This window comes from Alligator mississippiensis, chromosome 1 (genome assembly GCF_030867095.1).
Source record: "Alligator mississippiensis isolate rAllMis1 chromosome 1, rAllMis1, whole genome shotgun sequence".
NCBI classification, from domain to species: Eukaryota; Metazoa; Chordata; order Crocodylia; family Alligatoridae; genus Alligator; species Alligator mississippiensis.
The window spans coordinates 310,712,480-310,728,856 of NC_081824.1; the positions used below are offsets into that span (position 1 = coordinate 310,712,480).

The window sequence follows — 16,377 nt, forward strand, 5'->3', positions numbered from 1 at the left end:
TGTTCACCTCTCTTGTTTCTTGTCTGAGAGAGCAGGCTCTCTGAGGTAGGGACAGTCTTTTTGTTCTATGTTTGTACAGCATGTAGCATAGTGAGGCCTTGGTTCATAGCTGGGACTGCTAGGTGCTACAAAAATTGGTAAGGAATTGTGTGCAGGACTGCAAGCAGGGGACTAGTGGGACATCAAAGTTGCTGTCACTGGCTAAGTAGAAAGGGTGGGAGAAAATGTGATAAAGGATTAAACTCAAGATATAGCCTAGGATGAAGGTTGTGGGGCAAGGAGTGGAGAAAGGAAAGTTTACAGAGGAAGTTAAGGAAATGAGGGAAGATTGCCTGTCCAGCAACTGATAGCAAAGGGCATTTTAATGGCCTTGGGGATTGTTTAGGAATAGGCAGTAAGAGTATCAGGGAGGATGAAGAGAAGAATAGATTGAATTAATAAAGACAGGAGATGTAAAAAGTCAGGAGCACGTTTTAGGGATTGGGACATAGGAGTTTGAGCAGGGTTAAAGAGGAAAGGATGATAAAGCTAGGAGTTGAGTACTTAATTGTCAGGAAACTTGGTGGGTTTTCTTCCCCTCAATCCTTGTCTGTATTCACCCTCTCTCACAGGCGAATAACAAGCCAGAAATTGAAGCAGCCCTGTTTTTGGATTGGATGAGGTTGGAACCACAGTCCATGGTCTGGCTGCCAGTGTTGCACAGGGTGGCTGCTGCTGAAACTGCCAAACATCAAGCTAAGTGTAACATCTGTAAGGAGTGTCCAATTATTGGATTCAGGTAAAATAATGACAGCCCTCTCCTACTAGCTTTGCTTCTGCTTGGTGTACCAAGATCTGTTTGTTCTGCCCAGGGGGTCAAGTTTTTATTTTTATTCCAATAGTTTAGGAGGTGAAAAAAATCCAAACTAAAACTTACCGGTGTCCTATATGGAGCAGTATGGGCACAGTAGTATAGGAAGTGGAAGCTGAAATGGAGAGAGAGAACCATTTCTTAATTCAAATACACAGTTTTGTTCCTTGATCCTGTTTCTCCCTGACCAAAGTACTGGCAGATTGCACCAGTAACTACAAAATTTACTTTATATTCTGTCTCTTCTGCAAACATTATTATGCTTTCTGGATTGGATCCTAATGAATGGCTTTCTGGGATTGTATGAAACATGCAAATGAATGGAAAATTTACAGACACAAAAATCGAGGACTACTATAGATATTTTTCAGAAAGCGAGCGCACTATATTAGTGGAATATTAACCTGAAAAGCCATTGTATTGTAATCATTTTTTTAGATTGAAACTACTCAGACTATCTTCTATAAACACCTCTTCTTTAACAATCATCTCAAGTCCTTGATTCTGAAATATTTCTGATGTGTTTAAACATCTGGATCAGCATCATGGTTACTATGGCAATGAATAAGCTACTGTGTTGTAAAATGGCTGTGTATTGGAATGCCTGTTCAGAATCCACTTAACGGCTAAGTAAATACTCGCTTTCAATTATACGTAGACTTGTTTTATCACTTTGTTCCCTAATAGATGCTTTGTATGGTTTGTGTCCCTTTTATACATGATCTCCTTTTACCATTGGTATTTTGCCTTGTGTGTATCATGCTGTTTACAAAGAGCTTTTTATAATGCTGCTTCTAAAGCCCAAATAGACAACACTGGGCAGACAGCAGTTGCATAGAGAAGCTATCCTTTTATTCTACAATAGAAGACACGCTTGATGCTGGAGATCTAGTGAGAGAATGCTTTAAATGTCTAGTTTCCTTGTCTTGGTTGAAGGAGGAGAATAAATAAGGCACAGCCTTTTAAAATTACAAAAGTCACTGGATTTTCTTCACTGTATACATTCTTTTGCTTATCTAAATTGAACTTCGTGGGCACACCGCCATCCACAAATAGGAATGTACTTTTCCCCAGGGACAAACAGCAGTGGCACAATATGGGAACGCCCGTGCACTCGCTCGCTGGCGCATGGCATTTTGCCCCAGGTGGGGTAGGGGAGGCTGGGGCCAGCACCTGGCCTGGATCCAGCAGCCTTACCTGGGGGCCCTCAGGGACTGCAGCCACAGCAATTTGGCAGCAGGAAGCCTGGCTGGCAGCCAAAGCAATGGCTCCACCCGCTGGGCTTTGGTTTTGGGCTGCGCACACTGCTGCCATGTGAACTGCCCTGCTTTTTTTAGGCAGGGGTTTTTTGACACCGGGATCTCCCAACATCAGTCCCCACTCTCTTCCCCCTAATGCTGCAAATTAGCCGTGTGGGGAACTCCTGCGTGTGTGGCACGTGTGGTGTACAGCACCGCAGACATGTCTGCAGCACCACATACCATGTGTGCACTTGTCTGGATGTTCCCCTTGTGCTCTTTACTCCTCTCATGTATCTCAACTTAGAGATGGCAACCATGGTTGAGGGAGGAGAAGGGACGAGATGTGAGTATAGCAGTACCTTTACGGAGTCACCCATACTTTCCCACTAGATGTAATATAAGAAATACCTGTTTCTGTAAGTGGTTCCCTCAAATGGTCAAATGAAAGAAAAAGGAACTGGAAAATTCAGGTGTTGTTGTGAGCGTGGGGTGACAGTCAAATGGGAGCCAGGTGATCTGGCTACATGACTGCATCCAGTTTGATTTCACCTACCTAATCTACCTCTTAAGTGCAGAAAGAGCATCTCTTATTGTAACAGGTTGTGCAGTTACATATGTCTGTCTAATGCTGAAAGTCATGTAGGGCTAAGGGTAAGATGGCAGTGTGCTGAGGCATAGCAGGGCAGCATCACACCCTGGGCAGCAGCTGCACATGGGTCAGTGCCAGCTGCTGCAGTGCTAATGGAGGTGGCACAGCCAGCTGCCACTGTGGCAGCTGTCATTTTGCACTCTGCAGTGGTGGTGCCAAAGGCTGATGCCCCAGCTGTCTCCCCCCCCCCTACCCCCCCCCCCCCACCACAGTCACACTACTGACAGTGTTAGATAGGACTTTCAGGAACTTGAATAGGGTGGAAGAGAATTGTACTGTGTACACACATATGCACCCATCAGGCAAAGTAGAATCTGGTCTCCAGTCCTTGGCTCCACAATGGCATAGCTTTAACAAGAAGGGTGGAGAGCCAGGGCATGAGGGCTTTCTCATGGAAGGGGAGAGGTGTGGTTTTTCAACCCCTTCAAGCTGAGGAGAGCATTGAAGCCAGGTCTTCCATTTCCTGGGTGAGTTCTCTAAACACTTAACTCTTATATAAAATATAGGTATCACCCCTATTCACCACCCCCCATATTTTGGAGTGAAAGTAGCCCTTGCTGCTGAGTTTTGTGCTGAACTCATTGCTGCCAGAGTATAGGAGGTGTTTTACAGTCAGCAGTTCAGCATGCTTACAGTCAGAGGTCCTTAGGGTCAGGGGCACCTAACTAGTGAATCTCAAAGTTTTTGATAGATAAAAATATGGTGTAGACAAGCTTTTAGGAGGGTGTGGATTCTCAGACAGTTAGGGGTTCTGGGTCCAGATCTTAGCCTCTCTCTACCTCAGTTTACACATCTTTAAGACAGGTGCTAAGTTGAAAGACATCTGAAGATTTAATTCCCTAAGTGTCACTGTGCTGAAAAGACAACTTATTTTATTGCTTTAGGTTATTGTTAATGAACCTCTGTTGCAACAACACAGCCCCTGTGCTTCTGGCTCCATTGTGCAACATAACAGATCAAATAGTTACCTATTTTCTGAAGCTGTTGAGGCTTAATGAGCATTTGCAAATGTGCATTCAGATCCAATCTTTGAACAGACAACTGTCCACACATGCAAATTATTTTGCTGAATATGCTACAAAGAACTGTGACAAATTGTTACTTGAGGGTAGAAGGACGATAGAGCTCACTGAGAATAAGCATGGAGAGGTGTTTTTTTGGAAGAATTTATTTGGTCTGCAGGTACGATGGCAGGCCACGTGAGGGGAATAAAAAGAGTTTAAATCAATGCAATTTAATAAAATATGTGTGGATGTCTTTTTGCATATTATAAAATACATTGATTCTGTTCTCTCTTGCCACATGAGCTTTCCTAGTATTGTCATTTTGTTACTGGAAATTATTAACAATAGTTTTTGCTCACATGCAAACCAATTCATAATTGCCTTCTTTCAGATTGCTCTCCAGTGCCAGTGTTTAGGCCTCTATGGCTAAATGAGTATTGTATTGTGTTCACTGCATTGTGCATTGTGTACAGCAAAGGCACTATCAGGGAAAAGGTGTTATTAGCATAGGAAATGCCTTTACAGACTAAAAGAAAATTCACCTATGAAACTAAAGCTATGTTTATTCCCCTCCACCAGGTACAGAAGTTTAAAGCACTTTAACTATGACATCTGCCAAAGCTGCTTCTTTTCTGGCCGAGTTGCAAAAGGTCATAAAATGCACTATCCAATGGTGGAGTACTGCACACCAGTAAGTAGCTGCCTCGATGACCCTTACTTATGATTATTATGTAGAAGGGAAAAGCTTGAATTGCTGTGTGGAAGCTAATGGAGCATTTATGTAGGGTGTTTTTTTCTGTAATTAAGTCACCTTTTATACACCGTCATCTTTAGAGCCTCACATTTTGCAGTTTACAGTGAGGAATAACAGTGATGGTTTTAAGTAATTGGAATTTAAGGCTTACTGCCTTTCATTGTTTGTACAGCACTGTATCAAAATAGTGTATTATATGCTAATGAGTTCTATGTTGAGTGTTAAATAATTGATTTTATGTATTCTACAGTAAGCCTAGGATTTTTGCAAAATCTATTTGCATCTTACGGAGGCAAGAAAAAAAGCTTAACTTGCTATATATCAATGTGAGCTTTTTTCCCCTAGCAAGTTCGTATTCTCTTCTTTTTTTTTCCCAGTGTACTTTGATTGCATTATAAACTCTGTATTATAGAGAAGACACCAGTAGAATCTGTTTAATATGATAGCTCTTTTGGCATATGGAGGGTTTACTGGTTTTGTCAGTTCTCTCCCTCCTGCAGCAAAATTCTTCTAAGCACAAGTGATAATTTTTTATTATAAGATGATATGATATGAAAAGATCTAGGACAAGCTTAAATAAAGTGAAGTGGATTCTCATCTCTGGAAGCCAGAAATCAGTTTCCTCAGTGTGGTTTGTGTGTGTTGTCTTGAATCACTGATATAATACAAAACCCCATTTAATTGCCCCACAGAGGATCACTTCATATAAGGGTAGTTCTCCAATGGTGTATATTTGATAAAGCAGATCTTATTTGCTTCTCATGTGTCAGGGAAAAGGAGTAGGAAGTTAACCTTTTGTACCACACCTAATCTCAATGCTTGGAGGCATTGCAGCTGTGTATAAATTAGAGTAACCCTCAAACTGCTCCTGCATGATGCAGAAGGTCTGCCTCTGTACTGAGTGTTAAGCCGACTTTACAGCAACCACCAGGCTTCTCTGTGCAAGCCACAAGATGACCTTCAGGTGTGCTAAGTGGTTCCAAGATCTTAAATTCATCTGTGGTCAAATGTAAATGCTTAAAATAAACCATTCTAATAACAATCTAATCAGGCTAGGAACCAGAAGTGTGTGAACTGTCTCTTAATTTCTATTCAGACTAAGGGACATGGCCAATGTAGAGAAAGTTATTAGCTTGTCTCGGTGAACGTGGACTTAAAGGGCACCTATACAAGTTCCTGTCTCCTGTTCTGATTCATTGCAGCAGACTCGATTAATCGTGTCTGTTGGAGCGTTCTTATTAGAGCGCTCCTGCAGCTTTGGCATCACATGTATTCTGTGTCCCTGTATTTCAAAATGGTGGCGGGGCGCCTTAACTAAAGCTTTAGTTAAAGCACCCCCACCACCATTTTGAAGCACGGGATGCTGAATACACAAGACACTGCAGGCATTTTAATTAGGGTGGTTCCCAAGAGCTGCTCTAATTAAAATGCCCCCACCCTGGAACACATGTAAAGATGCCCAAAGAAAGGAAAATATCTACTACCCCTAAGATATTCAGATAAAGCAGTAACCAAGTTTCTGTCTGTTTTTATTTTTAAATTATAGCAAGTTTCTGGCATTGTCTAGTCTGAATCTCTGTAAACACAATCCATTTGCCTCTGCCAGTTTCTCATTAAAAGTCTCCATTGGCTTATCCTTTCTTCATTGGCTGCTCTTTCTTCATTGACAGATATAAGCAGAAATGATGATTTGTTGTACAGTGGCACATGTGAGAGGAAAAGTTTAGAACAGCAGAGACAAGTCTAAGCAGACTATTTTGTCAGAGGCATTGCTGGAGCAAATTGCAATCTTTAGAGTCATAGACCACATTATAACATTCCTCTCAACTGTAGCTGAAAAACGATTTTGCTGGATTGGTTACTGTTTCTTCTAGCCACTTTTTATTCTCCAAGTAAATGGAGTAGAAGTTCAGGGGGGGAAAGTATGTGCAGAATAACACCTGCGCTACTGCTTTCTTGCCTGTGTGGTTGGTTTTGGTGATGGACCTGTAACTAATGGTCTTGTCTCTCTCCAAAATGATTATAGAAAAAGAATTTATATGAATGTGTGTGGGTGATTCTCAGTGGTTTCTTATTGGAATCTATTACAGGGTCCAATATATTTTTTTTCCCTAGGAATACAGAAAATGCAAATAAGTAGCAGGCTAATTTTAACAGAAAACTGAAACTGCATCCCAACTACTGTGCATAGCTCTTTAAACTACTTTACAGGCAGTCAATTTTACCATGATTTCTGTTGTCTTCATAACAATGTACTGTGCATAGCTGTACCAGCCAGAAACTGAATTTGGAGCGGATTACCTGGAAAAAATGTCTGTGCCATGGGAAGTTTAGGAACTCTTTTATATCTAAGTGAAAAATGACCCAAAGAAGTGAAGAACTGTACCAAGCAGCCACTCTGGTCTCGAGGCTCAAGCCAGAGCTGAGCTGCCACCTACCCTGGGCCAAATGGCTCATTTGTCAGAGGAAAGGCACACGGCAGGGGAAAGTGTAAGGGAGACCATGGATTGGAGGGGGAACATGAAGCTTCCCCCACCCCAAACCCTACCCCTTGTGCCTGTGCCTGCTCCCCAAATCCCTACCTGCTCTGCTCCCCCCAGTTGCTCCTCACACCTTCTGCTCCAGCGCTGGTCCCTCCATTTATTGCAAAGAACTCAGAAAGACCACAAAAGGTCAACAATGCAGACAGACTTGTATTTGAAATTTCTGGTTTATCTTGTGAATCATGTTTTCAAACCTAAAAGTGCTAACGTTGTTTTTCGCCCTTCAAAAGGTCTCAAGGTAAGCCAGGATGTCATGGCACCCTGCTTGAGAATCACTCTGCTCTGCCAGGCTATGGGCACATTTCAAAGATGGTGTGAATTCTTCTCTCTCCTATGCAAAAAGATGTAAAGCTTACTTGTCCTTTTCAAATTTGTTTCAAAGGATTTTCTAGAACATCCTTCATTTTTCTGTCTAAGGGATATGGAAAAGCAGCAGTACGTGTTTCAACTGGAAGAACAAATTCTACTTTCAATAGTAGGCACATAGTTTATTAGAAATTTTAGGCATATTACTTTTCCTTCATTTCTTTCTTCCAAGCTATATGTACCAGGCAGGAAAATCTTTATGACAGTCAAGAAAAATAATATTATCAGGTTGCTATTTTTCTGGTCCTACTTTCTCTGTGAGGTGTAAGGCTTTAAGTAGAACTTGAATAAAAGAATTAAAGTTCTCCATTAAAATTCCTCAGAGAAGGGCCTTCTGAATCTTAATCAGACTGTAAGAAGAAAAGACAGATAATTTCTCCTTCTTAAAACTTCCCAGAAGACGCATTTTGATTTAATTTTGGCTTGGCTTATCTTCGTTTTCTTACAAAACTAATGCCTTTTTGTGCTCCTATCGTGGTTGAGAGATGAGAGAAGGAGTTGAGTTCTGGCAAAGAATGAAAATGTGGGCAGCCTGCAAGGCCTAAAGTGTTTATTCTAAATGCCTGCTAGCTCCAGATCGAGAAAATAAAAGGAGAAACATCCCACCCAAGAATTTCTCCTGCTTTTTATTTTCCTCTGTTTGGACAAAACACTGATGGCAGAGAAGGCTGGGAAGGGAAACTTAAACAATGAGAAGAAGATTACTATCAGCTTTAGTGGACTGTCTAACCCAGGAGATGGTAAACAAGAAATGCTCACTGGGACTCAGGACACAGAACTGGCTAAGCAGGAGGGCAGGTGTACAGTTATAGACTTGCTGCATAGCCTAGTTTCAGCCATTTTAATATGGAAGTGAACAAAGGCAAAGCATTTGCCTGCTCTGTGTCAAGGCAAAAGAAGTGACAGGTTTTTTTCTCTTTTATTGGTTGGCTCAGCTTTGTCTGTCTGATAATATGAAAGAAGAAATAAATCTGTTATCTCAGGATTTTGGAGCTCAAAGACTAGAAATTCTTGTTGTGTAGGTGTGTTGTATAGGTACTTTACCTTTTCTGGCAAATAATCATCTCATTTTAAAATGCTTTATATCTGCGGTGGTAAGAGCATAAAATGGGGGAGGTTCCACCAGTCAAATCGTTGGCTGTCCATGTTCTGTGTGCTCCTGCACCCTTTCAAATGGCCTGGCCAAAGAAGAGACAATCAAGGGCAATAATTGCCTCCTCAAAGGCGATTTCACTCTGATTTGTTACTTTCAGACAACTTCAGGAGAAGACGTCCGTGACTTTGCCAAGGTACTGAAAAACAAATTTCGAACAAAACGCTATTTTGCAAAGCACCCAAGAATGGGCTATCTGCCTGTACAAACTGTCTTGGAGGGAGACAACATGGAAACGTGAGTAGCTCTAAAGCAAATAAGCAGTATCTCATTTGATACGCTCTTTGAGCTCCCCAGCTGGTGCCAACTCCTTTCACTTCCTAAATGCATAAAGCCTCTTTCATTTCTTTCGTTTTTGTTTACTTTGACTGAAAGGAAAACACAAGCTGGCATTTCAATTGCCATTCCCTTTACCCTATCCTTATAATAAATTAAACTTCAATTAACAAAAGAAAAGTACCTGCTACCTTACTGATTACCTTGTAAAACATTAAAATGGTTCTGGTAATTTGCAAACTGGTGGTCTCAGCATTCAATTTTGATTTTCTTCCAAATGGATATCCATCATGTGTTGTATTTTTTTTTTTTAACTCAATTGCTAAGCTGTAAATTTCTCAGTCTAGCTTATTCCTTTCTCACACCATAGATGTGGTCACATAAAACTCACATAAAATGATGTGAGGTAATTGTAAAAATATGCAGTAATGATACTCATGGAGAAATCAGTCAGTGGTTTTACCTCTCTCTAACTGTATTGCAAGTTCATACTAACCAGCTATCTAATGGCAATTGTACAACAGCTTGTTATCTCTCTCTCTCTCTCTCCTTTTTTTTTTAATTTGATATTTTAATTTTATTTTCTGCCTTTTTGGTTAGCTGCTTTTCATGGTCATCCATGTTGGTCTGTTGGATTTTCTGTTTTTAGTTGTGATTTTTTTTTAATCTTTCTGTAATTATTTTGCTGCTAAGTTTTTTCTGCCTCTCTCTTCACCTCCTCATTTTTTGTCTTGCAGTCCTGTTACTCTGATCAACTTCTGGCCAGTAGATTCTGCGTGAGTACTTTTGCTGAAGTGTGCTGCTGCTGCTGCTGCTGCGTTCCCTCACTTTTTTGTTTTGTTTTTGTTTACTTTTTACATATGTTCACTTCCTTATTTCGTTATGGTTCTTTTTCCTGATAGACTTTCTGAAAGTATCATTTTGATTCCAAATGCACAGAGTGGAACAGCACCAGGGTTTCTTAGGCATTGTGAAATGTATACTGTATACTCCTCTCAGGGGTGTGTATTCTCATCTGATTAGCAGGGATTTGATGCACAATCCTACTAATGCATTTGAGAGTTTGTAATTTGAAAGCTTGTATCTCTGGATAACACTAGATCTTATGATTGTAAACTAAATGCTTTTCAGATTATATTAATTGAACTTTATGTTTTTAATAAAATTTTAGAGAACTTCAATTTGGTCTTATAACTGAGGCCATGATGTAAGTTTTTACACACACACAAGCACAGACAAAAGTCTATAGCCCTCGACAGTTCTTGGATATTTCATTGCAGTATTTTTGGTGTAAAAGGAATTGTGAAGGGGCAGTAGCTCTGAGCCTTTCTGAATTGTTTTCAGAAGCAACAGCAATAGGATTTTTCAACTTTGAACTGGATTTCGTGTAAGCGCTATCCCTGCACATACGTTGTTTTACTGCAGTAGTAGTAGCCTCAGTATAAACTAGAGTTCTAGCATTTTTCTGCTAATTTTAAACTAATATAAATCAGAATTATTTTTGAGTCTTAATTCACACACTTATGAATATTAGTAAAAAGAGAGCATTAAAATAGGAGGTTGTATACCACTAATAGCATACACAGTTGGAAATAAGTATGACCTGCACCACACTTACAGTGAAGTGTTATTTAGAATAAACAAGAGCAAATGTATAAATTGGACTATTGATTTATAATTTCTACACTGAAAATAGACTGTTGTGAAGACAAATGAAGTGCTCTTTCTCTAGGAGGTTGATTTTAAGGTGCCAAGAAATCAGCTTGCTTTTACAAACTGCATGTGTTTAAGGAGCCACTTATAAAGCAAGTCAATAAAGCCTGGAGCCAGACGGAAGTAGCTGGGCTTTGGAATTTAGGATGCATTTGTGTCTGTAACAGGGTTTCTCCTCTAAATGCATCCATGGTAATACTGTCTATCACCTAAGTGTGGATCTGGGTTACTGACTCTTTAAAGCACAATTGAATCATTTCTTACAAAAAGTTAAGAAATACTCAAAAAATAAAAGCTTGAATGCTGTGGAATGTTGTTGTTGTGTCTAACATAACATGAAATTAAGGTGGTATAACATATTTGATTTTAAGGCATGATGCTCACAGATCACTTGCACGAATAACTTTGTGACATGCTACACTAAAAGCTTTACAGAAAGGGTTAAGCAGTCTTGGGTATTAGCTCAAAGTTTTTACCTCATACATGAGAAAACACTAGGGTTAGAGAGAATTATGAGATACAGAACTAGATTTCTTTCAAGGGAAAATGCTTCACCCAATTTTTGGAAGTGGATCCCCTCATCACAATAACACTGATAATGACCTTTGAAAGCAAGTAAATACATGTGCGTTCATTCTGATGATCAGAAAATTCCCCTCAACTTCCAAAGCTGAGAGCCCCAGTGTGGTACTTCTGTACAGGTTTTCTATCAGTCTCAAAAGTTTTGTGTCCAAAATGTGAAAAATTTAGGAATGCACTGTAGCAGCAAAAAAAAAAATGGATTAACATTATGCTATTTGCAGTTGGACATTTTGCAGATACTGTCTGGTTGCCAGGCATATAGCTTCAATCAAGAATTACAAGAATTTCTTCTCATAATACCTTGGTAGTTAAGTATCTGGAAACTGTCATTAAAAGGACTTCCATGATTCCTTACATTCAAGAAGCCACAGCGTAACAAATTGAATAGTTTATTTTGAAAATGTGGGTTTATTATTACCCAATGTTCTAGAGCCTGAGAGCATCACAACATGTGGGTTTTGCCACTCCACTTGGGTGTTATTAGACGTAGTAAGGCTATTACTTGCTTGGAAAAATGTCTTTTTTAATAAAAAATGTTACCTTTGTTAAATATTGGCAGTATTAAATATTGCCTAACCCTTCACCATAGTACTAATTTATTTCTTTGCTACTTAGACTGACGTTTTCCTGATTACATTTGCTAGGAAACCAAGAGTAACACATTTCTTTGCAGTTAGTAATCTTAGGGTCTACGTTGCAGAGTTCAAACAAACTAGGTCATATACCAATAATAGTTATCAAGGCCTGCACAGAGCTCAGTGCAAAAATTGTAATAGTGTAGAATTTACTGTGCACTTGGCAGGGTAAATTAGGCCATGCTGAGTTCCATGTTGCTGCCAATAGACTGTTTCCAGTGCCTGACCTTGCTAGTATAGGTATTTACATACTACATTAACTAAAACAGAGCCTCATTCAGACATCTTCTGCTTAGGACTGGCATACCCATACATACAGTCTTAGCCATTCACGTAACACTGCTGAGTTAAAAAAGATCACAGCTTATTCTCTAGTAGTAGGGCAGTAAAAAGGAATCAAGATTGAAGCTTTTTGGTGATACTACACAAAAAAATCCTCCTTTCCTAGTTCATGATCCAGGAGTCTTATCTCAGATGACTTTCTCCACTTCATTTTCAAAAGTCCTTGATATTAAGATATTATTTGATCTTATTTAAAGGGTTTGGAGTACTTAACTTTCTCCATGGAATGCTTAAAAAACAAGCAAGCTAACAAAAAAGCTTGTAGCAGCATTATCTGATGAAGGCAAAAGTGGTCATAAACATAAGCTTTATGATGCACTGAATTAGTAAGATGGGACGTTTGCCTAAACCTATGAAAGAATAGCATTTGGACATACAAGATTTTTAGTTTTAAAAATTATTTGTCAAAACTTTTATTATCCTTTCTCTCATCTAATGGTAAAATATATATTTCAGATTTATGTTCATGTTTTTGTGGGTGAGGTTCAATTTACATTAGTTCAGGGGTGCAAATAAGCATTTCTGGTTTTCCTTGAAAGATGCAAATTAGTTTCTGAGGATGAGGCATCAAAAGATGTAGACAATTTCTGAATGTCAAGAAAATAGAAATGTGGGGAACTATCAGCATAGCAGCAAAACCTTAAAATTCCTATTATTATTAAAATGGCCTTTACCACAGATTTTGCAAGTGTGTTCAGTTACATTCCTTTGAGCTACCTCCAACTGCAAAGTTGCCTCACACAATCTGGGATATCTGGTTGTGAAGAATTAATTGCTTGTCTATTGTGTTTCTGTATGGTATTGAGGAATTCAGTGGATTGCATATATCTATTAGTTTGCCTCTGGTGATATTTGAAAGCACGATGGGTAAATGTAGACTTAGATATGGGAAAGCTTATCTCAGCAGAAATGAGTTTTATAATACTTAGCCAGTAACGGCTCAGAGAAAAAGCCTTCCTGGTGTCTGAGAAAAAGCATTTAATGATGATGATTTATATATATATATATATATATATATATATATACACACACACACACACACACACACACACGTGTAGAGAGAGAGAGAGAGAGTACATAGCTCCCTGAACACCAGAGATCTTAATTTTCTAGAGCACACTGCAAACTGATTTGAAAGGCAGAAGATGACCAATAAAGTATAATCATCAACTGCAGGATTGTTGTACCATAATTTAGCAGCATCATGTACCACAAGAAAACGCTTTTTGAGTTATAACTAGTAAATATACAACTCCTTTCATTCACTTATAAAAGGAAGCTACTCCATGGCAGAACACACCGTGGGCAGCACCAGTGACAGCTTTATGGCAGCATAGCTCTTTTCATACATGAAGGATAATAAGCTGTATTGCTATAAGGCACATTCCTTGTAGCTATATTAGGGGTTGCACTTGGTCTCTAGTAATAAAAAATTGCACCTCTAATTGGCCGAGTCATACCAGTTCACATCTAAAGCAATCCATAAGGGTGCAACAACTTTATTCTTGTGAAAAGTCCAATTTTTTTTAGTTTCACAAAGGTGGAGGGGATCACAGGCTGTCATAGCTAAAAGGTGGGTGATCCAACATAACACTGTTCTAAATATATTGCTGGTGCATTGGTTCAGTACCTAAACTGTAGGAAGGAGGACCATCACCAAAACTATAGTTTTGATTCTTGCAATCTCTTATTTAAACCAGTAATATTTAATATGTAATAAGGTTCCTACCTGATTGGGCATGGCTGAGGGTGCTTGAAAACTCTAGTTTGAAATGGACACGCTACTGGTGGTTTAGAAACCAATATTGGAACAGAAAGGAAAAGACAAAACACTTTCAACAGGGTTTGACAATTGGGCCTGAATAGTATACAAAATACAGTGGTAACCGAGTGAGGCTGGGGAATGATGACAGCAAACCTCATCTTTAGATCCTTTATTGAAATAAACTCCTCCAGGTAACACTATTTTCCTGCCTATGTATCATGAAAAAGCAAGACCACAAAAAAAAACTACAAATGAACAGAGTCCCTTTTCTATGGCGTCCCAACACATTCCATGCCAGTGGATCAAAGAAGCACACAAGTCACAGGGGTTATGCAAGTATAACTTGCTGTTTGATGATCACGTCATAAGCATAAGGCATGAAAATATGAGGGTATAGACATACCTAAGTGTATTTTTATCTTTTCAAGGGATATTATTTGTGATTAATCAGTGTTTTCTGCCTTATAGGCCTGCTTCGTCCCCTCAGCTTTCACATGACGATACTCATTCACGCATTGAACATTATGCTAGCAGGTACGGGATCAGCTGGACATTAGGCAAATCTTTCTTTAAAAGTCATTTAGAACACACCCAAAGACAAGCCATCCTTATAAGGGTTTTTAATGACTGAACTTAGTATTTTTCCTAGATCCTGGGGTAGGTAGTAATACAAAACTGACTGCTACTAACCACCTTGCTAACTAACTTGCATGCCAAACCATTGTATAATGATCCACAAGTAAATATGATCCACTTAACATTTAAGTAAAGCCAAAGCATGTGCGTGGTTTGAAACTAACATTTGCATTCTGCATTTAGTGCATTAAGTTCACATAGGGTTTTATTTTATTAGAAACCCTGCTATAATCATATGATGGAAAACAGCAAGCGCTCTAAAACTTCTGTCCATCACTATTCAGGTTTCAGATGACTTTAGCAAGAAAATCAGTTTAAGAAATACCACAAAAAGCATCTTTCTCTGTTTTGGACAGTAACAATAGTATACCGCTTCTGTACTTTGTTTACCCACTTTTAAGTTCCAGTGTCTTTTGATAACAACAAGCAGTGGATTAAATGGACAGATGTAAGTTAAATGCCAAGTGTTTTCTTTTTCCCCCCAAGCACTGGAATTTACAGGGGTGGGGATTGTGCAAAATAGTTATTCAAATGAAAAAAATCACTTGAATCAAGTAAACCTTTACCTAAATTGCACATTGCATTCAGAACAGAATAAGTGTTCTCAAATGGAAAGACATGCACAGGTTATTTCAGGTCTGGAGATGACATTACTAGGTACCGAATGATTTGTGGAAGCTTATGGCATCTTAAGGCCTTTCTTTCATATCCGAATCAGTTTGACTAACAGGATTTGAATATAAAGAAGAGCTGAAAACTTAACAATGCCTTCAGATAGATTCAGTGTAACAAATAAGCAATTATTTCTGGCAACCCATTTGTTAACCAACAGCAAGTAAAATATTCATCTGGGTTTCTAACTTCAGGGTCTCTAATATGTTGACTACTCTGTATCACCAAAATATATATCTTAAAAGTTTTCTGAAATGTTAGAACAAGAGAAACCTCCAGTGACCCTTATAGATTTTAATGAGCCTTTCCATTTTTCCACAGGCTAGCAGAAATGGAGAACAGCAATGGTTCCTATCTAAATGACAGTATTTCACCTAACGAGAGCATGTAAGTACATTGTCTTGAGGAAATATTTTTGATGCACATTTTCTAGTGAAAAGTCAGCATCTTGCAATAATGTTCTGCGATGCTGAGTTCACCTCACTTTGCTGTTCACATCTGACCATCATGCAGTCTCATTGTGGAAATTATTGTGCCATATAAATATATAAACCAGTACATGGTTTATTATTTATAACTCAAAGTCCAACATAAACAACTGCTGATTAAGTTCTGGTGCAATTAGAAGTGCGACATTTCTTCAACATAAGCTTCACAAATAATGAAACAATTTACAGATTAAAACATGCAGACAAGTTCTTTTATTAAGTTTGCCATGTCCCTTTAAAGCCCTGTGCTTCAGACAATAGTTTTCATTCATTTGCATTCAAATTCCAAGGCTTGAGCATTTTATAAAGATTACTGTGAGCATGTGATGTATACTTGGATATAATAAAACTATTTGTTTCATTTTTTTACTTTTTCTTGAGGTTTGTCTTTGTAGAGTGTCAACAGGCATTGTTGCTTTTTGAAAATAAACGGTGTGTGCAGCCAACTACTGTAGCAGTCATAAGACATCAGCCCCCATACCAAAGAAAGTTAAAAGAAGAGTTCCGAACTAATAAGATCCTATATTCAGAACTATTTTATGCAGTTATTCGTGCCTTTCTTCCCGAGTCAAACAAGCTTTTGAAATTGTTGATTTTAATAGTATTCTTTATATTACTTTCCATGGAAGTATTTAAGTACTAACACTGATAATAATATGAACTATATTTTTCATTATATTTTGGTTTTGTTGGAATATTCCATGTGAT

At 38.7% G+C, this 16,377-nt stretch overlaps 1 protein-coding gene across 14 annotated transcripts in view; it reads left to right on the plus strand.

The window, feature by feature from the left end:
• The window catches only part of DMD (dystrophin), a 2,172,325-nt gene that overhangs the window by 2,113,288 nt on the left and 42,660 nt on the right, over nucleotides 1-16,377 (plus strand). For 11 of the 14 annotated variants that reach the window (XM_059720821.1, XM_059720816.1, XM_059720820.1 and 8 more), the window contains 6 exons: nucleotides 612-778; nucleotides 4,324-4,435; nucleotides 8,661-8,797; nucleotides 9,574-9,612; nucleotides 14,342-14,407; nucleotides 15,503-15,568. In XM_059720821.1, the coding sequence (XP_059576804.1) occupies nucleotides 612-778; nucleotides 4,324-4,435; nucleotides 8,661-8,797; nucleotides 9,574-9,612; nucleotides 14,342-14,407; nucleotides 15,503-15,568 (587 nt within the window). The remainder of the gene's footprint in view (nucleotides 1-611; nucleotides 779-4,323; nucleotides 4,436-8,660; nucleotides 8,798-9,573; nucleotides 9,613-14,341; nucleotides 14,408-15,502; nucleotides 15,569-16,377) is intronic. The other 3 variants (XM_059720817.1, XM_014611192.3, XM_019486279.2) reach the window with 2 other exon arrangements.